Source organism: Leucopleurus acutus, assembly GCF_964270905.1.
Source record: "Leucopleurus acutus genome assembly, chromosome: 1".
Taxonomy (NCBI): Eukaryota; Metazoa; Chordata; class Mammalia; order Artiodactyla; family Delphinidae; genus Leucopleurus; species Leucopleurus acutus.
In genome coordinates this window covers 189,026,469-189,052,051 of record NC_139142.1, presented here as the reverse complement: position 1 = coordinate 189,052,051, position 25,583 = coordinate 189,026,469, and the positions used below count along the sequence as shown (strand labels likewise).

Genomic DNA, 25,583 nt, shown 5'->3' with positions numbered 1-25,583 from the left:
TATGGAATCTCAAGGGACCCTGAATAGCCAAGACAATCTTGAAAGAGAAGAACAAAGCCAAAGAACTCACATTTCCTGATTTTAATACTTAGTACAAAGTTACAGTAATCAAAAGCGTATGTAATGGCATAAAGACAGACATATAGACCAACGGAATAGAACAGACAGCCCAGAAATAAACTGTGGCATAAATGGAAAATGATTTTTGACAATGATGCAAAGACCATTCAATAAGGAAAGGACAGTCTTTTCAACAAACAGTGCTGGGAAAACAGGATGTCCGCATGCAAAAGAATGAAGTTGGACTCCTAACACCATAAACAAAATTTAACTTAAAATGAATCAAACACATAAATGCAAGACATAAAACTATAAAACTCTTAACGAAGATATAGGGCAAAAGCTTCAGAACATTGGATTTGGCAGTGAGTTCCTGGCTACGACCTCAAAGGCATGGGCAACAAAAGAAAAAATAGACATTTTAGACTTCATGAAAATCAGAATACTTTGTGCATCAGAAAAATATCACCAGACTAAAAAGGTAGCCCACAGAATATCCAGAATATATAAAGAACTCCTAAAATTTAACAACAAAAAGCAAACAACCTGATTCAAAAATGGGCAAAGGACCTGAATAGACACTTATCCAAAGAAGACACACAAATGGCCATTAAACACATGAAAAGATATTCAACATCAGCGACCATTAGGGACATGTAAATCAAAACCACAATGAGATACCTCCTCACAGTTATTAGGATGGCTACGATCAACAAAATAGAAAATAACTAATGTTGGTGAGGTTGTGGAGAAATTGGAACCCTTGTGCGCTCTTGGTGGGAATGGAAAATAATGTGGTCACTATGGGAAACAGTAGGGTGCTCCTCAAACAATCAAAAACAGAATTACCATATGATCCAACAACTCCACTTTGTGGTATATACTCAAAAGAATTGAAAGCAGAATCTTGAAGAGACATTTGTACATCTATCTTAGCAGCATTATTTACAATAGCTAAAACATGGAAGCAACCCAATGTCCATCAACAGATGAATGGATAAGCAAAGTGTCACATAAACATACAATTGAATGTCATTTAGCCTTAAAAAGAAAGGAAATTCTTACATATGTTACAACATGGATGAACTTTGTGCTAAGTGAAATAAGCCAGTCACAAAAAGACAAATACCGTATGTTTCCACTTATGATTAGAGTAGTCAAAATTATAGAGCCAGAAAGTAGAATGGTGGCTGCCAGGGACTGGGGGGAGGGAGGAGAGAATGAGGATTTTGGTTTAATGGGTACAGTTTCAGTTTTACAAGATGAAAAGAGCTATGGAGATGGACAGTGGTGATGGTTGCACAACATTATGAATGCATTTAATATCATTGAATTGTACACTTAAAAATGATTAAGGTGGTAAATTTTATGTTATGTGTATTTTATCGCAATAAAAATATAAACAATTCATTTATAATTTGCCAGGCATATTTATATTGTTTTACAAGTATCAAATTAATGACCATAAGAGATAGGCATTATTATTATTCCCCTTTCATAGATGAGAAGACTAAGGCATAGCAAAATTAGGAAACGTGCCAAGGTTGTAAAGCTATGAAGATGGACTGGGACTCAAACACGAGCAGTCTGCCCTGAGTCTGCACTCTGAATCTGTGATCAATAATTTCTCAATTAACACTGAACTGTATGTACTGCTATTTCCTCTTATTTCTTGTGAGTTCTTCTGGTAAAGAAGTCTGAAAAGAACCTGGTAATTTCAGGTCAAGATAAATCAACTTCAATATGATTAAAGAATTAACATTGTGCCTGCAAAGGGACAGAGGCTGTGTGTCTTGTCACTTCTCTGGGACAAGGAGGGTGTCAATGTCTGACATCATATGTACTTAAACCCATGTTTGGTGGAGGGAAGGAGGGAGAGGGAAAAAAGGGAAATAAAAGAAACAGAAAAAGAAAGGCTGTTGAAAATGGGTTACAGATAGTGGAATAACTACTTCTCCAATAAAGATCAAATGAGGTTATAATAAGTTACTTAATCCGTCTAGTCTTCGGTTAGTTTATCTCTACCACATGGTCAATAACAATAACCACTCCACAGGGTTGCTGTGAAAATCAAACATTTAATACATATTAAGTACATAGGAGAGTACCTGGCATGTAATGAGTACTTAATTAATGTAGCTATTATGTTATTGTATTTTATATGAGGCAAATTATACTGTCAGATTCATGACACCATATAAACTATGTTTCTGCTCTGAACATTTGTTACTTTTAAGAGTTTGGCTTCATTCTTAAGTATGCTTGTATTACTGCACTTTGTGCTCTTGGCTATTTTCTCAGTTTTAAAAGAGTGTGACAGATTACTTTCACGGGAAAATAGGATTAATTTAAAGGTTGCTTTGGGGAAAATGTGGCAAAAATATCTACTTGAGTCACGAAAGGAAGCCTTGAATGGTTCTTCAAATCTCATATATAATTCCATCCCTCTATCCCTCCTTCCCTTCAGCTATCCATCCATCCATCCATTCATCCAAAAAGCATCTGGTTCTATTTCTGGGATTAACAGTCTTTTACAAGCAACATGCCGAAGTTCAGTCTCATTTTTGTGTGTGTGTGTGACGATGGGAAAGGAAAGGAAAAGACACTTATGACTTGACCTTGGGCTGTCACTTCCCAAGTGGGCCAGAGACCCAGAACCTGTTGAGGAGGCAGCAGGCAAGGGACAGTCCTTCTCAGGAAGGAAGAGGAGAGCCAGGGACATGTTTCATTCAATAAGAGTTCTCGTCAGTAAAACTATCTTTGACTTGCAGGACATAGGTTGCCAATCTTTAGAGTAAAAAATCATAATTGCATTTATACCTTGAAATCTACTCATTCCTTTTATTTAGCCATAAATACTTACTTTCATAATTATTACTTATTTATATTTCTAATAATGGCTACTTATGAAATCTCCCTTTACAAATTCTCCTTTACAGTACTGGTATAGATGTTAAGACACCCTTTCATATCTAATGAAACCTGTACAGAATGTAGTTTGTTACTAGCCAATTAGCATTTTATAACATTTTTGGATGATGATGATTTTAATAAAATAAACAATCTTCATGGATTTTCAAAATATTACTAACCAGTCGACAACATAAATATGTAGGAATCTATGAATGTGCACATGACTTTATGTGTCTTAATTAGAGAAAAACACTTAAGGAGAAATGTAGCAAATTCAATTCCAAGATATTACAGGGTTATCCTGGTGTCCCAAGCCAGTGCTATTTTTAAACGCTTCAGAATAACCATCTAAATGAAGTGGCAAAAATTACACACATATTTCTGGAGAACATATTTTTCTGTTCTCATATTATTTAGCCAAGTTTTCTGCATCTCTATTCTAGCTGGTCTCTCTATTAACAGGTATTATGATGGCATATTAAGGGACATTGAGTCTGGAGGTGAAGTGAACACCCCACTGATGTGCTCTGATATTAAATTCTTTCACTGTTTGGTTTCCAGTTTAATACCACTATTCAATTAAATGGTATAGGTTTTGCACACTTACGGGGACCTGCAAACAGATTGCAGAGAATCCTTTGTGTTAAAAATGATGAGCACCTCAAACGCAAAATTGAAATTTAAAATCTTTAAGCAAGTGCTAGCAATTTCCATATTTGAAGTTTAGTTCATTCACCTCAAGGGCAGACTGCTCAAATAAATTGATTTCGTTCCTTCAGAAAAGACAATAAACAAAGATGTCAACTTTGGCGACATTCATTCCTGGGGCTCGACTGATTGTTCCTGGAAACTGGCAGATAGAAGTGGGTCAAAGAAGACTCTGAACCTGTTTCAGGTACAAACTTCTGAAGCTTGTCAGAGTCCACAGGAGTGGGGGAATATTCAGAGGTCAGAAGGAATCTAGTCTGAAAACCAAACTCTAATTCTATTCTTAGAAATATCTTATGCTCTTTCATTTATGTCCAAAAGTGAACAAAAGCCAAAGAATTATCCTCACACACGCACAGTATTGCTTAGAGGACAATTCAAATCTTTAGCTTTTTTACCTTTACATTGTGTCTTCAAATAAGATGAATTAATGATAAAACACAATAAGACATCCTCAAATAGAGCCTCAAGGCCAAAAAAGGAAGTATATAAATATATTTGAAAAGCCTACCAAATCAAGATCTTTTTTCTACTATGTTGTAGACATACTTTAAAACATAAATGAAGCACAGAAAATCAATAGTATCAAAGATAATATACTCTCATCTGAGCCACTGAGTGACCTATCAGTTCTTATGAGTTCCTAACTTCTTAGTAATTATAAAACGCAGATCAATATTTAGACACAGACAGGACTGTTGAGAATTGTCAAAGCTATCAAAGCATTCGCTATCTTTGGGTGAGTTTTACCTACCATGATAGCAAAGATAACAGATTTTTAAAAGGTATTAAGCACACATTGAAAATATTCAGGACCTCATGTAAATGTGTTTAATTTTCTTCATTTCAAGAAAAGCTTATGAATTATTGATAAGAGACAAAATGAAAGAAAGAATAAAGTAGAAGAAAGAAGATAGGAGGAAAGAAGGAAAAAAAATTGACCTGTTTCGTCAAAGTGTAGCATTTAATTTTAAACCTCTATGTCTTCTTGCTTTTTCTATGACTGATATTTTTTTCAGTATTTACATGCATGTAGCATTGATATTCTGTATTTAGAAGTACAATCCTTTAATATGTTAGAGATTTTAATACATTGCTAAAATGGTCTGTACCCACTTTTAAATCTTGCTGATAATTAAAGTCCAGCAATAAAGTAAAACTAAAATAGAAATACTCCTTGTCTGAAATTTTATTCACTCTAAAGTGTTATTTCTAAATCTAACCCTTCTCTTGGCTTTAAAAAGAAACACTACAGCCCATAAATTCCACAATGTATTAATGTCTTTTGGGGGACCAAGAGGCTTTGGACAAAGTCTTACACAAATTTGTTCAAAATTCATAAATCTTATATGGTTGATGTCAAATGTTCTTTTTTAACACTTCAGAATGAAGTTAAACTACGAAATGCTTAAAATGTTACTGTTCCACTTTTGGATTAAAAACACATGACTTTCCCTGTGGAATATCATTGAACCCATTTATGAGCTAACGAATGTAACAGAAGAAGATCAAGTAAAAATAAAAATTTTAACTAAATTGACTTTTCCTTTGGAAGTTTCCCTTGCAACTGATCTCATTTTGTAGCTCATATAATAAGTCTCATAGCTCTTTTAACTTTCTATAGATATGATACAGACATGATCATGACCTTGGCTTCATTCAGAGTTTCCCCTGGTGTTTTATGTATTTTCTTCTTTTTCATAATTCTCTTAGTTCTTTCATTTTATAACCCTGGTGTTCCTATTTTTTGGATGCTCACCAATCTGTCAGTATTCTTTGGGTATTAGAGGTCCTTGAAACTATCATGCAACCCATACCTAATCCACAATACGAATCACTGTGTCAATACATTCATATTTCACTTTAGGACATCTCCATAGGAGGAATTTGGGTAAGTACTGGGAAAAGATATTAAAATGGGTGCACAAAACGCAGCTAAGTGCGTTATGTGTGGTGAGAACAATATCTGGCAGGGCAGCTGACCCAGCTTCTCTTCTGCAGCCTGTGCTACTACAGGGCAGCTGTGACATTTCATTCAGGGAAACATATAAAACATTCTGGCTTAAGAGAGCTTAGGTTATGACAATCCTTTTTAAACAAGAATCTGTTACCTTTTGTCTTAGAAAAATAAAGCTAAATAAAATTTCCGTGAACTCATATTAAAAGAAATGCTTGATTCCATCAAAAGGAGGGATTTGGGATAGGAGTCGCCACCCAGCCTGCTTCCAGCCTTGTTCTGTGATTGGTGCTTTTGTGCATGAGTATGTGTGAGCATCTAAAAGAGATTTACCACATTTATAGCTACTGTAATACCAAAAATAAATCCTTGTAATAATCCATTATAGTTTTTCATTTCTTATTTATGTGCTTTTTTGTAATAATCAACCTATGTCTCTAATATTTTCAGCAACCAAGATCTTTATAAGATCTAACTTGTAACGTTTCCCTAACATCAGCTTTCTATATCAAGTTGTCTTGTTTCTTCATTTAAAAATTATTTTTTAATGATAAAATGTATCTCTACTTCTACAAAATAATCCACAGAAATCGTAGTCCTTAAATTACCCATAAATATTAAACATATATTAAACACATATATTAAAAATATATTCACAGTTACTATGGAATACCAGAAAATGAGGTTGACAACGTACTTTCAAGATCTGGGGGTAGAGAATATACCCTTATATATACTATATATATATATAATATACTTCATGCCATTTAATCCTGTCCATTAGAATGAAGTCAGTTATATTAAAAGAGGTCACTTCTATACAAACATATGAATATCACAATGAATGTTTGCTTCCCTATCAAATCCATCACTTTTTCTGAACATAGAGAAAGAACCTTTTCACCTTGCTCCCATCAGTGTGGAAAGCCAGACGTGTGTCCAAACCATTTAGCTAATATGAACCCTTACTATTGCCACTCCTTTTAATCATGGCTGTGCTACCAAGTCAATATGAGGCCTTCTTGACATTATTCATGGAAATGGGAATCCGTTCTCTCACTGAAGCTTAAGTGCATGCTGGATGAAAGCAAGGATGTCTCAGTGAATAGTTTTTCCAGTGGAAAGATCAAGTTCAATCTCCATGCACCTGCACTGTATACCCCTCTGTAGGAAAACAGGCCACCAAGGTCCTTATGAGTTTAACTGTCTCTTCCCAGAGCCCAGCGGCAGCTGGGACACGGCCATGCTACAAAGAACCTGCAGCCACTATCTGAAAAACAAAAGCCAAGCTGCTGTGATTCAGTAGGCTGTCTAAATAAAATCAACCTTTCTGTGATTATCTATAGGCAACTTCTTCTGAAAACTGCTGAATATTAAACCAATCTCAAGGTCTTTCACACCTGAGTTTATACTTAAAATTAACGAGAACCTTTGTGCTTCCTAAGAAAGCATGGATTAATTTAGTTGCTGGAGACAACAATTTGGCCCTTGTGGGGGACCTCAGGATTGAAACTTAGTCCTTGATGCTCTTAACAACCACACAATCCTTTTGTTATTTGTTGTAGTTTGATGTATGGAATCTCCCAGGCAGGACTAGATGAATGTGCCATGTATCTCAAAAAGACAGAATCGGAAACTGGGAAAAAAACTTGGGTTACCAGAACTAATAAAATGTGCATGTATAGCAAGAGTAGAAGGAAGAAACTGAAACTTTGAGGACCAGTATTGCAGGGTATTTATAGTTTATTGCTTAGCATCAGTACTGCCACAACATGGCTCAGATAATGCCTCTAATGGGGACAGAGTCAGCTAGCCTGCTTGGGAGGAAGGATGCTGTAAAATGGTGTTTACCACAACTGTCTGCCCCTTAGGTCCTGGAATATCAAGTTTCCTGGCATCTAAAGTTCCACACTTTGAATGTGGGATAGAATATGGTTACTCCAGCAGGTGAGCACTCGTCTCAGCCTAATCTTTTCCATCAAATCAGTTTTGTAAAATGGTCCCACACCGTGGGTATGCAGCACTCCTTTGACTCTTATAGTTGCAAGGGTTTGGGTCTCAAAGTGTTGGGGGATGGGATCAGAGGACCCGTAAGGCTCATTCTCACTATGAACTGGCAATTGGCGCTGCTTGTGTTTGCTGAGATCTTGGACTGCTTTAACAGAGGGAGAATGGCAGGCAAATGGCTACATAATGTCCTTGCTTTCATTCAACATGCACTTAAGCTTCAGTGAGAGAAAGGATCCCATTGCTATGAATAATTTCAAGAACGTCTCATGCTGATCTGGTAGTAGAGCCATGATTAAGAGGAGTGCAGGTACTAAGGCTCCACACTAGCTACGTGGTTTGGACACGCATCTGTCTTTCTGCTTTGACAGGTACAGGGTGAAGAGGACTCTTCCTCCGGGTTCAGTGCCACATCTGGAGCAGCCCTCCCAGGTTGTAGGACAGGATGGCAATGGGGAGCAGCATGTGCTCTGACAGCAGAGTGTTTGGTGGTAGAGCCCAGCTATATCCCTTACAGACATGTGATCCCAGACAGATTACTTAAATCCCGTGCTTCTGATATTTCATGCGTAAGATACTTCATGCGTAAAATGGGATTACAGTACTACTTTCTTCATAGGGTACTCTAAGGATTAATGAGAGAAACATGCAAAGCCCTTAGAAGAGTGCCTGGTGTATAGTAACAGCCCAATAATTGCTAGATAATTTTATCATTATTAGCAATTACATGGGAAGATTCTAAGAATAACTTAAAGCAAAGCATGAATCAAGCAATCAGAGCATTAAATTTTATGCTACTAATTAGAGAAGCTCGTTTGCTAAGGATAAGACTTTTTACTCTCTTTCATTAAGAATTTTAAGAAGCTTGGAAAAATTTCTTCACAAGAATTAAAAAAAACTATCTAGTTTATGAGAAGGGCATCAAAATTTCTCTTTTTTCTTTCTTTTTTTTTTTCACTAAGATAAAATTTGCATCCTTGAAATGCACAGCTCTTAAGTGTACAAATCGATAAATTTTGATAATTTTTATATACCAAAGTAATCATCATCTCCATGCCTTCAGAAAATTCCCTTTCCCTGCAACCACTGTGCTTCTTACTGTAGATTCATTTCATCTCCAAAATATATACACAGCTCATGCAGCACAATATTAAAGAAGCAAACAACCCAATCCAAAAATGGGCAGAAGACCTAAATAGACATTTCTCCAAAGAAGACATACAGACGGCCAAGAAGCACATGAAAATCTGCTCAGCGCCACTAATTATTAGAGAAATGCAAATCAAGACCACAATGAGGTATCACCTCACACCAGTTAGAATGGGCATCATCAGAAAATCTACAAACAACAAATGCTGGAGAGGGTGTGGAGAAAAGGGAACCCTCTTGCACTGTTGGTGGGAATGTAAATTGATACAGCCACTATGGAGAACAGTATGGAGGTTCCTTAAAGAACTAAAAATAGAATTACCATATGATCCAGCAATCCCACTACTGGGCATATACCCAGAGAAAACCATAATTCAAAAAGACACATGCACCCCAATGTTCATTGTAGCACTATTTACAATAGTCAGGTCATGGAAGCAACCTAAATGCCCATCAACAGATGAATGGATAAAGAAGATGTGGCACATATATACAATGGAATATTACTCAGCCATAAAAAGGAACGAAATTTGGTCATTTATTGAGATGTGGATGGACCTAGAGACTGTCATACAGAGTGAAGTAAGTCACAAAGAGAAAAACGAATATCGTATACTAACGCATGTATGTGGAACCTAGAAAAATGGTACAGATGAACCGGTTTGCAGGGCAGAAGTTGAGACACAGATGTAGAGAACAAATGTATGGACACCAAGGGGGGAAAGTGGTGGGGGTTGCGGGTGGTGGTGTGATGGATTGGGCGACTGGGATTGACATGTATACACTGATGTGTATAAAATTGATGACTAATAAGAACCTGCTGTATAAAAAAATAAATAAAATTTAAAAAAATGGTCTACATCAAAAAAAATTATAACTTCTTCCTGATGTATGACCTTTTTATCATTTGATATGTTCCTCTTTACCTCTGTTGCTACTCCTTGTCTTTAAGTCTACTTAGTCTGATATTTAGTAGCCACTCAACTTTTCCTATGGTTACGTTTGCAGGATATATATTTTTCTATTGTTTTACCTCAAAATCTTTTACCTTAAAATCATTTTACATCTCTTATAAACAGTATATAGTTGGATCTTGTTTTTAAAAAATCAGTCTGATAATCGATGTTTTTAATTGGAGTGTTTATTCTCTTTATATTTAATATAATTATTGGTATGGCTGAATTTGGTCTGCCATTTTGCTATTTGTTTCCTTTGAATTCATCCATTATGTGGTCAATTTTTTCCTCCTCTCTTGCCTTCTTTAGGTTAAACAAATATTTCTTAGAATTCTATTTAAATTTAGCTCTACACTTAAAAATTTTTTCTTTAGTAGTTGCTGAGCATAATGTTAACACGTGTTAAAATCACTTATGGTTGAAATTTTATCCACTAAGTTGTTAATTCATTACTGTAAGTGAAATAATAACATTTGGTCACAGTAGCTTATAGTACTGTTATGAATTAGTGTTAAATAATTAGCGCCTGTCCTTGTTACCCAAGATACATTTTAAATCTTGCATGGTATTACTTGAACACTGCATAATAAAATTAAAGCAACAATTAGTCTTAATGGAACAGTAAGCCACTGAAAACTTAGCTGTGGAAAATACTAAACTAAATTTACCATCTAATGGATTAAAATACTGTCTCTAAAGCTTTATGCCTTTTAAAAAATAGCATATCTTTTCTCTCACAAAAAAAATTTTTTTTTGCTTGCTTAAACTGGTTCAGCTTACTACATGAGCCATAAGCATTGATTTAAGCTCACATGAAAACACTTAGTGTTGATGTCATAAAACGCCAAGGATGGTCACCAAGGTCAGCAGGCTCCAAATACATCCTGGCATGCCCTTTATACATTAATAGGAGGCTCCCTCTTCCATTCCCCTCAGAAATGTTTTATGAGTCCTTTCAACTCCTGGACACCGTACTCTGAGCTCTCCCACTCACTCTTGCCCCATTGCTTTGTCTCCTATTATACTGAGAAACCAGCAAGCTCAGATGAACTCTCTCAATTTCTCCCTCTCACCTGGCTCATTTCATTAATGTGGACTGACCCGCCCCCACTTGCACATATATCAGTTCTTTCTCAGTCATCTCTCAACTCCTTATTTTCATGTCTTTTTTCTCCTCAACACCTCTAACATGGAAATATGCTCCTAAAATAAAACAACAGAAATCTCTACTTCCCTTCTCACCAAGCTTCTTTTAAGTAGCAGCGTGTCCTGTTTGACTTCAATTTCCTTATTTCCCATCGACTTCTCAGATTCTGTCTGGGGATTGTGCAGCTGTGGACTGTAGAACTGCCAGGTCAAGGTCAACAAATATCAACAAGCTACCTAATCTAATGGTCACTTTTCTGTTTTTTTTTTTTTTTGAACTTGTCTTGTCTGTGGCATTGACATTGTTCTCTACTCCTTCCTTGAAATTTTCTTCTTCTTTGTTTTCTGTGATACCAAACTCTTTTGATTTTCCTGCTGTTTCTTTTACTCTGTTTTCAGCTTCCTTCACAAAATCTCAAATGCTGTGTTCCCTCCTTAGTCCTCTTCTCTCTTCACTTATATATTATTCTTTTGTAATCTCATTCACTCTGATAACTTCAACTATCATTTATATGCTGATGATGCCCAAACTTATATTGTTTGCTTATATTTCTCAAGTGAGTTTCAGATTTGCATAGAAAAATGCCTACTGGACATCTTCATTTGGATGTCCCACAGACACTGCAAAGTCAGTATGCTCAAATTAAATCCTTGCCTCTCCTAAAAACCTGTTCCTCTTCCTGTTTTCCCTCTTAACAGCACCATCATCCACCATATAATTAAACCCAAGTCCTGGGAGCCATTTCAGTTACTTTCCTATCACATAAATCACACATCCAATCAGATATTAGTTACGTAGCTTCTACTCATTAAATATATTTCTCCTGTCCATTCTCTCTCCTTTATTCCCATTATTAACCACTACTTTAGTTTAGCCTCTCACTGTTTCTTCTATGAATTACTAGTATTGTTTCTTAACTAGTTTTCTTGGTCTCAGTCTCACTCCTTTCCCATCTGTTCCCCACTATCCTTCAAGAATGACCTGCTAAACATGGAAAATTTTTCATGACACTCCTTTGTCTAAATGATGTCAATGGCTCCCAGCATCTTCAGGATAAAGTTTAAACTCCCTTGTCTAACATTAAACATTAAAGGCTATGAGCCCTGAAGCCCCTTTCAACCTCACCATCCATCACTACTTGTGTATATCTTTACCCTAACCAAATAAACTGTGGCAACTCTAAGAGTTAGCTAAACAGATTTTGATGTTTCATGCTACTGAGCCTCTGTCTTTGCTGATCCCTCTGCTGAAATGTCATTCTTCTGTCCCTTTTCTATACACATCTTAACCACACTTCAAAACTCGGATCAAGCATCATCTCTTCTGGGAAGCTTTCCCATAATCCCAGCTTTATTTAGGTGCCTTTTCTCTGCCCTCATGGTTTTTCCTTAATCTATCTTTGCACTTTCCACACTATACTTAATTATTGATTTACTACTCTATCTTGTCCCACTAGACTACCTGCTTCCTCAGAGTATGCACAGCCCTTGTTTATCTGTGTATCTCCATCTCCTACTAATGGGCATATTGCATAGTAGTTTAAGAAATGTTTCTTGAATAAATCGGATCAAGTCAAGCCAAATCAACACAAAAGTCAATCTAATTTTCTAGTGACATACACATTATTTCAGTAGCATAAGGCAATTAATCATGATCACTAGGCATTTCATACTAAAAAAAACTATAATAATAACTTTATATATGTTGACTACCCTAGGAAGGGTCACAAGAAATACTGGGTCACACAAAAACTGCTCCTGGGGCCCTTCATAAATCTCAGGTTCCAAATCTAATGGTATATGGAAATCTTTTTCCTCCAACAGGAGATCCCCAAGCCCAGGTTTCTGACAAGAAGAGAGCTGACAGAAAATTATATAGGAGATAAGCACAGAAAGAAAGGTAGGAACTGATCAATGAGAGGATGTAGTAAAACATTCTGCTGATGGCAAATGGAAAGTGTGTTTAGAGCTGCTTCTTGGAAGCCATGTGTGTGTATTTCTTGAGAGGTTCTGCTACATCATTTTGTTCTATCAGCAGCATAAACTCTACAAATCCTAATAAAGGAGAAAATGTATATTCCGATGTGATTTTTCTTTCGCTTTTCCTATCCTGGATAACAATTTTTTTTAAACAATTGGGTTGAACAATGAAATTAAAATTTTTGTGGCTCAAAAATGCTAAAAAAATTAAGCAATTTCATATGGTTCAACGAAATAAAGAAAATGTAACTTTTACTAAAATAAATAAATTGGTAACTGCTAAAATGGACTAATTTTCACATACTATACTAAAAATGAGCTATAACAAACGTAATGCTGCTGGGTCCCTTGCCTCTGCTGAGCAAGACACATTCTCGATGTGTAGACAGGGGTAATTTCTTGTTGCCACCAGTTAAAGTGTTGCTTTAGAGGAGTCATGAGGTAAAGGTAAGGAACAACGGGCGGATTCAGTGTAAGAAATGTCATTCTTATTTGGGGGATTCTGGCAGAAAGAAATCAAGAATTCACGCAATTCTTGATACTCAGTGTGGTCTGTGAACTGGTGGTTTCTGCATTATCTGAGAATTTGTTAGAAATGCACTGCAAAGATTTGGGCTCCTCCCTGGAACTACTAAAGCAGAAAATGCATTTTAACAAGACTCTCTCTTCCTCCAGTGATTCCGATGCTTTTTAATATTTATGAAGAATTGCATCAGACTACGCGTTCTCAACTGAACTTTACGTGGGAATCACCTGAGGGTTTAAAAAGTATTGATGCCTGGGTCCCAGCTCCCTAGGCTGAGATTTAAGTGGTATGGAGAACAGTCAGCACTGGGGTTTTATGAGCCAGAATAATAAAATTAGATGAGGATAACTGGATGATTCCCACGTACATGTAAAGTTGAAAACCACTACTCCGGACAAACTTTTAGGAGAGAAATTCTTAATCCTAGGGAACATTCAAAATAATATTCTGAAATATAAGAAATTTTCATTATTATGGCACATATACACTTTATTACAGAGTTAGTGCTATCATGAAAAGTAGCCAGAGCAAAAGATAAAACCAAATGCCAAGATACTTTATAGTTTCAGAAACAGAAAGTGATAGATATTCAATAGTCTGCCAAAAGGTAATAACAGTTTCCCTTTGCTTACAAGACTGTGATCTATGGGAAAGAAGTAGATGAAAAAAAATAGCAAGGGAAGGTAGGGAAACGAGTGAAAGATATGTTACTTTAATGATTTATGTATTAAAGTCAAAAACTAATTTGACTGAATGATAAATGAAACACTAGACACTTGATCAGTTGCTACAGACTAGGTAAAAAAATACAACCTTAGAGGTAGTCTAGTGAATAAGTCAGAATAATGTTCTAACATTTTATCTTTGGATGAAAAGTCTTATATGTTCAGAAATAGAAATCTAAATACAACAGAATCAGAATTTAGGCCATTCTGTAGTTCATTCAAAGTATTTCTGTATTAGCTCTTTGAAATCAATCCCTTTGCAGATTTGTACCCCAGAATTAACTTAATCATGTTCTGCAAACTGCTTAACGTAGTTATTTCAGCATCCCTTCGATGAAAACCCCAACTTCCAACTCAAGCACGCAGTCTTTCAGAAGCCAAGTTTAGTAGACTTCCTAGCAATAAGAAGAAATGACAAACACAGTGCCACCTGCATGACACAACAATTCTGTCTGGAGTGTCAATACTTTAAATATCATTAGCAATTAAAATATATTTTTAAAAGAAACTTAATTTTATCAAAGGAAAGAACCTTCAGAGGAACCAAGAGAGAATGCAGTTTTTGGTACTCTGATACATCTCAGTCAACAAATTTTAAATAATAAAATCAATCACAGGATTTTAGAGCTTGAAATAATTTTGACATCTGCAGTGCAGCAGAATGGTACAACTCAATTTGCTAAATTGAGCTGAATCTGGTTGAAGATTTCATTTCTCAATTAAAAGACTTTGCCATTGATTCAACTTGCAAACCTTTTTCAGCCAGCCCTAAATATAATTTTATCCAGTGTGCATCTTGAAGACATTTACATTTCTATTTAGTTGGTGAGTGTCATTTGGAAGCAACTAATTAAATGCCAAAGAAGGCATTCAATAGCTGTACTGCTAAAATATATAGCTAGGTGATTCCTTAAAAATGCGACTCTTAAAAAAGCTTTTGCCAGAATTTGAAAACCCAAGGAAGGTATAGTTTTAAGTGCTTATAACAATTATCCACAGAAATACATATATTTAAAGAATACTTTCTAGGAACCCCTTAATGGAGAATTAAACCTGAATTTCTCGAGAAACATAGAAGGTTGAAAGAATTTAGTTTTTGATCATAAACACAGAGTAGCCCTGTAGTTTGCAAAACACATGCCAGTGCTTCAGACACGACTCAATGACACAGGAGAATGAATGCACTGTTTTTCAAAGAAAGGTTAAAATGGAAACTAATGCATAATTACACGGGAAGAGGAAATTTCATTTCCAAATACTTCTAAGTATAATCAGTTATAGTAGGTGTGAGTAAAACTCCTTACAGCGGCATCTCCCCTGTGAAGCTTCTAAGAGGCCTCAACTGCAAGGGAGCAGCCATGCTGTGAGGCCACCAAGGACCTGGGATCCACATCCAGACTAAATAAATTCACATCCCAGCTCTGCCACGTACCAGTCAGGTAAACTTACTTTTCTGTACCTTCGTTTCCTCAGCTATAAAATGGAAATACAAATAGGACCAATTACAGGGGTATTGTGTGAATTAAATGAGTTAATATACGTACAGCATTTGGAACTGTGCTTGGAACATAGGAAAGAGTGTCTTTCATCTTCTTTTCTCTTTTCTTCCCCCCTCCTCCCCCCCTCCTTCTCCTCCTTCATTTCTTCCTCCTACTTCCTCCTCCTCCTCTCCAGTCCTTCACATAAATAAGGGAGCAGAAATGATACTTAATTAGACATCTGTATTACTCGAAACTTAATATTATAAACATGCGAGTAGGAATATTTCAGTTGGAGATAAAATGCTATCTTTATATTAGTTCTGCTGAGTTTTTGTATTCAGCCATTTACCATGGTAAATCAATGCTATATCTTACTAAGGGGACCTGCACTCCTTAGGAATCATTCTCTTTTTTTAAATTTTTTCGGTTTCTTTTCTCCAAACTATTTACAGAGCCTAGAATTTTCACTCAACTCTGAAGGCTAATAAAACCTCTCCAATCAAATGACTAGCTTGAAATTTGCAGAGGCTCTACCTAGACCTAATCTAAATGTAGCAGGAAACACAATGCACAACTGAGATTTATCAAGAGTGATTTAGCAGACTGGAACTCAGTTTGCGTCCTGTGAATGAGAATCCCTGTCGTGTTTCTTTGGTGTCCAGCCGCACAGAAGTATTTTATGTTTTCATATCAAAGATGAAGGAAAATCTCCTGGAAAGTGAATATATAATCATGTCAGCTATGGATTCCACTAAGAAAATCAACTACTTTAACTCAAAGAAATATCCCAGGAAGACTCAGAGCCAAGGTAATCCAATATGTAAAGAAGATGATGTATGTAAAGGCAGAGTCTAGCTACACAATGACTGCTTTGAAAAATGTCACCCTCTTTTCTGGAAAATACAGACCTCTAAATTAAAATGGTTTTAAGAACAGCCAGTTAAATCGAGAAAGAAAATGTGCTGAATTTCTTTGCAATCATACATAGCAATTTATAAAAATGTCTTAGCTTGCATTGAAAAGAATTCTCAATAAATGTGAGAAAACATGTAAATTAGGCATCCTTTTTCATTATTACCTCAATCTTGCAAAAATGTTAAGCTGGAGGGGGGAGGAGGAGAACGATGCTGAATTCTGTTTTCAACAGAATTCGTTTTAATTAACGAACGAAGTTGGATTTAAATTGGCAATCCTTCCTACATCTCCATATTCCATAAAATAAAAAGCAATGACAGCAGGTTATCTTAATAAAGTTGCTGTAAAAAGTAATGTATGATATCCCTTAAGTACTCTTCGACAGGAACATTTGTCTTAACACTGGTCAGGTTGGTCTGCTCTAACTGCACTTTTAGGAAAAGTGCTTTATAAACAAACCTAGCTGTGAAAAGAGTTCCAATGTATAGACATGTTTAAGTCTTATTGTGATAGTCTGGAATTCTGATGGGTACCTGATGCATATTAATGATCTAAATATCACCTGAAAATCCAACAGTCAACTTTTCTAGTATGACAGAAAAGAGGAAACGTCCTCCATTTCAATCTTGGAATTTACTTAACTTGATGTCTCAGCATCATAAGATAGTTTTAATGCATTGCGTTAAGAAAATCTTCAAAGTTTTATGATTCCTTGCTGCATTAAACAAAACTAGGGATTTTCCTTGAGATAGTTGGTAATATTCTAGAAAACTATTTTGCAAAATGTATTCCACAAAACATTAAGTCATTGAGATGCTATTTGTAAAAAGTTTTTATGACCAAATAGCAAAGAAATGTCAGGTACTAAATCTTTATTACCATCTTGAAATTTCTTTAGAATCTATGCTCTCTGAAAGCAGGGAATTTGTCTAAACCTTTTTCACTACCATAGCAGCAAGCATGTAACAATCCCTTGCAATTAGCAGGCACTAGGCAGGAATAAATGAATGAATTCACGAACAAACAGTAAAAGTTTTAAACAGTTTTCCAGAAAATAAATCTCTTTCATTTTCTTTCACCCAGAGTATCTCATACCTATTTGATCACATGAATCCTTTGTTCTTTCTGTTAGCATTATGGAATATTTTAGTCATATTAAAGAAAAAAATAGAAAAGACAGCAGGAGAATAATATAACAAACACACATGTAACCACTACCCATGTTAAGAATTAAATGTAACAAATACAACAGAAGCCTCTGGGTACCCCTCCTCCATTTCATTCATCTCATACTATATACCCTCTCTCAAAATGAGGTAACCCCAACATGAAGACTTAGGTTCACTAACATCCTGCTCTGAGAAATTTTGAACTAGGGGATTGCTAAAGTTCCTTCAAGCACCAAGATTTTATTTCTAGCGTGTATATGTGGCAAATGGTCATCTGTTAAGCTATCCGCTTACTGCATTAATACAACAATGAATAAGAAATTAATGAAATAAAACACTTTGCTACAGAAGCAAGACAAGGACAAACGATGTAATAATGATATATATGAAGAGGCTAAGCAGCGTCTCTTTTAAGTGGACTGATCTAAAGATATAGATATACATATATAGTAACCTAAGAAAACACAGAAGTAATTGTTACTTGACCTAGACTGAGTAATTTAGGAACTATTCTCTACAGTTATAGAGAAAAACATCCCTAACAACGTATATATTGGATTCTGACTTAGGATTTCATCTGGGGCTGCAAAAGTGAAATTGCATCTAGGTCAGTGTCACAGTGTACCCACGTTTACGTAAGAGATGCTGCTAAGAAGAGGAAACCCCCTTCCTGAGCTGAATAAACAATTACTAATAACACATCTCTTTTATGAAATCCAGCATTCTATGATAGAGCCGCACATATAAATATGAAGTAACATCATTTAATAGGAAAAGAACTATTTTTAAATTTTTAGTCAATGTCTTTCAAAGCCTTGATAGTCACATGTGCAACTGATAAACCTAGGACGACAGCGACAAGGCACAGCAAGATGTGTGGATAAATTTTCACTTTATAATTGGTCATTGGTGTCTTGTAGTTTTACAGGCAAATACAAAGATTAGAATTTCATTCCACTATTGAAACAATTTGACTTTTCAAGCCAACCGCTGAATTCTTCCTATGTTACATACCAACAGGGAAAGAAATATAACCTTACTCTATATTTAGAAGTCCACAAGTCCCTTCCATATTTAAATAGATGAAATAGATTAGTATCTAAAAACTTTTATAAAAGAAAAAAATCAGTTCCTACCTCCATTATCTTTTAGATGTAGAGCTATCTTGGTATCATCTGGAAGAGAAAAGTCAAAGTTATAACAGAAAAAATTTTAAGGTGCACAAATCTTAAGACCAGTAATTGTCTACTAATGCCTTAACTCTAACAGGAATAGCTTTTGCTATTTTACTGAGTAAATTTCTATGGCAGTGAGAGCAGGTCGCAGGTTATATGATGTAATACTAAACTTTCTTACTGAAATTGCAAGATGGAGACTTCAGTAAATTATTATATGACTCTTAAGAGCTGTGAGAAAAGTACACTGGTGCAATTTTAACTTAAAATACATTTATTTTAATTTTCTAAAATGACTTATTGTAATTAGACTCTACAGTCTTTATTTTAAAAATCAAAATCAAGAAAATTCCAAGTTAATTGGAATAGTAGATATTTGTCTGTATTTACAAATTCAACTTCAAAAGTTAAATGCTTACTTATTGCTAATAAATATGACCAAAATCATATACGAAAAGATCTTGTCCTATGTGAACAAAATGTAGAATGTGCTTTTTTATATTTCAGTGGTATATTTCATTCTAAAGGATAGGATTCAAATTACAAAAATACTTTTCTCAGGCTATATAACAACCCACAATAAGATGGATTAAAATATAACATTGCTTTTAAAAGCAATAAAATATATTTAGCAGCTAGCTATCCTCCACCTCACTTTATCACTTTATTCCAGTTAACTTTTAATATCCAGTTAAATTTCAATGAAAAGATTCAAGTTTAATTTAATATCTTATTTAAATGAAAGCAAGGTTTATGAAAGTAAACAAACAAGACCATGTTTTCCCCCTTAAAGCTTACTCTTGGCCAAGCGGTCTCGCATTTCTCCCTAGTGGTACCTTTCAGAATTGATGGTTAACAAATTTAGGCTAATATACCTTCTTCCCCCAATGAGTTGTGCTCAAGCATTAATGTTCTTTAGTATTTTTGCCTTTCCTGGTAAAGGAAATGTTTTTCAAGTACAATTTCTGTGTCCTACACAGTGCCTCTCTACAGGTTATAGACCAGCATATTTTATTGACTGTATCCAGGCAAATATTAATAGAATTGCATATAAGTAGGATTACCTAGTGTTCAGAATCCAAAATCAATGGACATTTTCTGTGCATTTTGCCTTTCTATCCTGTGACTAAAATGTTGATTGCCGTTATTACAAAGTTTAGCAATAGGAAAGGAAGTCTTTATTTCTTTTCTAAGGAGGACTAGTAGCCAGGATCACTCTGAAAGACTACATCTCAATACAAGGCATCCATACATTAACAAGAACCCAGCACATATTTTTATTCCATAATAATTTTGTCTTTTCCCTTTTAGACATCCCTACGAAATCCAGTTTGCCAAAGAATAACTCTCTCCCTGGAGAGCTTCTCCAGTGCACGTCAACACAGTGAGTTTTCCCTCCTCCAGTAATAAAGCAAAAGTATCTCCAGGGCACCTTCTGTGGGCAGGCTGGTGGGCAGCCGGGGTGTCGCTGCTCTTCTGGTGGTCGTCAGGACCCTGAATTGTGTGCTCGTGGCTCGTATGGTGGTGGTTTGAGTAGAACGTTCCACTGGCTCTGTGGTGTCACAGAGCTTCTCTTTTGACTGATAAGAGAAACAAAGGGGAAGACAATTTGAGTGATCATACATATGTTTTAAAATTATATCAAAGAAGTTGGGCTGTAAAGCACAAAAGCCTCTCAGATAAAGATGAGGAATCCATTATTTTTGTACAGGACTATAGTTATAGATTTTACTAACGTATAAAGTATATAAAATAGACAAGAGAAAACAATTGAATGTTAGAAAGCATTTCCATCTTTAGATATTTGGATTCCACCATTTCTGCTGTTAACCTTTCATATTACTGTTTATCTTAACCTAAATTTTCTATCAGTATATTTATAAAAGACATGATGGGAAACGTTCACACTAGAAGAAAAACATGTGCATAAAGATAAGGTTTAAAACATGCTTAGGGCTTCCCTGGTGGCACAGTGGTTGAGAATCTGCCTGCTAATGCAGGGGACACAGGTTCGAGCCCTGGTCTGGGAGGATCCCACATGCCACGGAGCAACTAGGCCCGTGAGCCACAACTACTGAGCCTGCGCGTCTGGAGCTTGTGCTCCGCAGCAAGAGAGGCTGTGATAGTGAGAGGCCCGCGCACCGCAATGAAGAGTGGCCCCCACTTGCCACAACTAGAGAAAGCCCTCGCACAGAAACGAAGACCCAACACAGCAAAAATAAATCAATTAATTAATAAACTCCTATCCCCAACATCTTCTTTAAAAAAAAAAAAAAAAAAAAAAACATGCTTAGGTGTGTGAAGAGAGAATGTGTTCCATTCGCATGAAATTGGTAATGCTGAATTTTAAAAATGTGGTAACTGCTCCATTCTACTTTATTGTTTGAAAAATAATCCACCACAGGATGAATGGACATTTAAAATTAAAATTTTGTTTTCCTTTAGGAAATATTCAAAACCACCCAAGCAAAGGATTGAACAGCACTCAGGTAATCACTTAGTCTATCTTCTCCTTAGCAGAGCTACATGAGGAAAAGGTGCATATTGTATTGTTCATTTATAGCCCACAAGAATAAATAATATGACATTTACCAGTAACAATCTCCAACATGCAAACTTTCATGGTTTAGAAGTTGGCGTTTCTCCCTACCTCTTTGTGCTTCAAAGGACTCCATCCCTCTGGTGGGCCTTGAGTAGAAGATAACTATTCTGTACATGGATGGTACTTACACATATTTGAAAATTTTTATTGAATAAACACCTTTCTTAAACTTCTCTTGTCATTAGTGAAGTACAATTCACCATACTGCTGGCTCAGGAAGAGCTCCAAAGATGGCTTCCTTGTCACTAAGTAAATATGATACAGCTTATTCCCTCCTTCAACATCCTAGTGGCCCATTCAATTCCCCAACTTTAGTTCCTGCATCTTCTCAGCTCAGTGATCTCATGATCTCTTGCTTGACTCCACTTTAGTTATCATCCCCATACCCTGGACCTTCCCTGTGGTTGGGAATGCTTTAGTTCTGAAATCATAAATTCAGTTATCCTATTTTCAGTCTATCCATGTAGCTGTTCACTCACATACTTCTTATCCTGTGATTATGTAGAAAGCCCAAGCACAATGATTTTCTCCCATTAGTCTCCTTTTTTCCATCACTTCAACCTCTCTTTTCAGTACCTTTAAGCATGTTGCCTTTTTCTTTTTTCCACAACACCTTCTTAGAAAATCTGCAGTACTGAATATAGTAAAAACTCTGCCTTTTCCATGCCTGAGCTGGAGAACAATCCTATAGCCTCCCACTGGGAGCTCCACAAACTTACTTCCTGCATGCCCAGCGGGGGCCTTCTGTGCTGCCTGGCGATACTGCCCTGCTTTGCTAATCTCCTCTCAAATTATCCTCAGTATCAATTTCAAACCCTCTCCACTCTACTTAGAATTGCCATCCCATAATGCCTCTACCAATTTTATCCTTGGGCTCACTTTTTATTTCTTTGATAAGAGTCATCAGCAAGAATTCTTTAAATTTATTTACAAATCACCATCCTTACTTGAGCCTGAACTGACCTGTCCTTCCTCCTGTTAGGATGGATGGGGTCTATGGTATACAGCTGTTCTCTCAATCTCTACTCTGGCCCAGCTCAGCCCACCTTCTCAGGTATTGTGAACCTGCTCATCTGACCCCCTCCTTGCTCTTCAATATTTCATCTCTAATTCCCTCCTGCCTTGTTATCGGCAGCACTTAAACATACTCAAGCATGTCCAATCTTATTTTAAAAACTCTGTCTTCATTCTTCTCCACATGCACCCAAACATCATCCTGCTTTTCCTTCCATTCAGTCAGAATTCCAGAAAGACTGATCAGCCTAGGGCTTCTCAGACTCCCACAAACTTGTTTTTACCCAATCCAACTTAATTGAAACTCTCATACCAATGTTTTTTTTTTTTGTTGTTTGTTTTGTTTTTTTTTTTTGCAGTACGCGGGCCTCTCACTGCCGTGGCCTCACCCCTTGCAGAGCACAGGTTCCGGACGCTCAGGCTCAGCGGCCATGGCTCACGGGCCCAGCCGCTCCGTGGCATGTGGGATCTTCCCGGGCCGGGGCACAAACCCGTGTCCCCCGCACTGGCAGGCGGACTCTCAACCACTGCGCCACCAGGGAAGCCCCATACCAATGTTTTAAAATATCTCCTTATCTACTAAATCTTCCATGTACACTCTTGCTATCTCATTAGCATTAGGCACAGTCCGTCCACTTTCTAATCTTGGATTCTGTGACACACACTCATCAGTTTTCTGATACCTGTCTAACAACTCCATCTTCATTTCTTTCTGTCCCTTAAGTGTTGGTGGTTCTTATGCATCTTTCCTGGCCTGTCTTTTCTCTATATGCACCGTCACTAGCAATCTCCTCCACACCTATGATTTCAATTAACATCTTTATGTGAATTATGCATAAATCTCTATCTTCAGTCTACATTCTTCTCTTGAATTTTAGGCCCAAATATTTATCTATTGGCTTACATGCATGTGGATATCACAGACATCTCAGGCTCAGTAAGTCTAAGATGGAACTTGTCACACATTATTCTCCTCCTGTGGTTCTATTCTCAAAAACATTATTATTAATCACTGTAATGTTTAAGCTAAAATCCCGAATTTGTTTTGCTTATGGCAGTAAAGGCAGACTACAGACCTTAAACGGTCCTCCTGTCACAGTACAAGTAGATTCTGGATAAAACACGAATTTTAAAGCATTACTAGGATTTTCGGGAAGTAAAGAAAATCTCTGAGGGGGCTTTTCTTTTGCCTCTCCCACAAAACAGAATAAAGCAAAAGCTGTGTGCTATAAAGAAAGTAGGAACAATATACATTAGGCAAAGTAAAAACACACGGTTTGCGCTGAGGGTAAAAATTTCAAAAATTAATTATGCCCTAAGGAGATCAAGCCTTCTACCAGCAGTAGATGAGGGAGATAAATCCAAACCTCTCCTCCCCATATTAAGGCAGGAACACATGGTGTCCCCTAAAGCCCTCAGGTTCCCATCATCAAAACTTCTTTGGTGAAAGCATCACCTATTTACATGCTAGGGATTCCCATGGAATAAGATCAAACAAGTGCACTTCTAATTAAAGGACCGAGAAACACAGAAAGAGAAAGAGTAGTCTGACAAAGAGCCAGCAAAAACAAAGAACAACATAATTAGACTAGCAAAACCTTTTACATAGTAGGGGCATCAAATATGGAATATATAAAAATTATATATGAAATATTTAAAGAAATGAAAAATAAAATCTAAAAATGAACTAGTATCACAGACTATAAAAATGACTTGGCGGGGCTGCCCTGGTGGCACAGTGGTTGAGAGTCCGCCTGCTGATGCAGGGGACACGGGTTTGTGCCCCGGTCCGGGAGGATCCCACATGCCGCGGAGCGGCTGGGCCCGTGAGCCATGGCTGCTGAGCCTGCGCGTCTGGAGCCTGTGCTCCACAACGGGAGGGGCTACAGCAGTGAGAGGCCCGCAGATTTAATAAAGATTTAGATTTTAGAAATGAAAAATATATTTGTGGAATTACTACCTTAATGGACAGGTTCAACAGCAGATTAAACAAAAGGAAGAGAGAATTAATAAACTGGCAAATAGATCTGAAGGAATCCCCCAGGATACAGCATAGAGAAATAAGAAAATAGATGATATAAAGGAGAGGTTAAAAGATACAAGGAAATGATGAGAAGGTCCTATTCTCCAAAGAGCTCAGAAGGTAAAAATAAAGAGAATGAAGACAGTCTGACTGAATAGTATATTTATCACATGTCCGGAATTTTCACCATAATCTTCTTTGCTGTAAATATCTTTGTCACATGCATTTTTGCTGAAAATATTTTTGCCACATAACTAATTGGCAATTTTGCCATAAAAGATAAAATACCTGGCTGATGGTTTGGTTTGATATACACAATACAAAAATCATGACAGATGGTGATGATCTGCCCCAAGAGTTGGTTTCTTCTTTTGAAACACACTACATGGGAGGAGAAAGAGGCCGAGGGCCTTGAAGGCACAGAAGTGAAACCATGTTTCCCACAGAACTTTGTAATGTCTGTCAATGGACATGTGACAAAATGCTAAGAACAAACAGTGCAGAGACTTTCACAACACAGTACAAAGCTCAGTTATAAACATGCATCCCAGTACTTGGAAATTAATACCTTTCTTAAAGAAGGAAGAAATTTTAGTGAAAATAACATTGGGATGCTGAACAAGGAGACAAATCAATAAACAACAAAAGAATGTAATATGATGAACAAAAGACTTGGAAGGCAAGTGCTTAGGTACAACCCACAGAATAAAGTCAGTTATTTGCACAGTATTGTCATGAGTCTACACGCACGTTGAATGTATTCAGATATTTTGTATTTTGCAATGAAGTCTTTTTAATTTTGTTATTCATTTTTCATGTTTAATTATGTCCTTTCTAACGTCTCTCTTTTATTTTTCGTTGTTTTATCTTTTACGGCAAAATTGTCTTATGGCCAATTACTTATGCAGCAAAAATGCTTGTGGCAAAGATGTTTATGGTAAAGAAGCTTATGGTGGAAATACCTAGAACCCATTTAACAAACTTCATACCCAAGCAATAAGACACACATCCTTATTGAGCACATGTAGATCATTTGTACAAATTACTCATTCCATTAAAAGTTTCAACCAATTTTAA

At 36.4% G+C, this 25,583-nt stretch overlaps 1 protein-coding gene across 2 annotated transcripts in view; it reads right to left on the bottom strand.

The window, feature by feature from the left end:
- PLXDC2 (plexin domain containing 2) overlaps positions 1 to 25,583 on the bottom strand; it is a 409,444-nt gene that overhangs the window by 39,725 nt on the left and 344,136 nt on the right. For both annotated transcript variants that reach the window (XM_082854939.1, XM_082854938.1), the window contains exons 12-13: positions 20,300 to 20,447; positions 18,829 to 18,867 (exon numbers count right to left, since the gene is read on the bottom strand). In XM_082854939.1, coding sequence (XP_082711065.1) covers positions 18,829 to 18,867; positions 20,300 to 20,447 — 187 coding nt within the window. The remainder of the gene's footprint in view (positions 1 to 18,828; positions 18,868 to 20,299; positions 20,448 to 25,583) is intronic.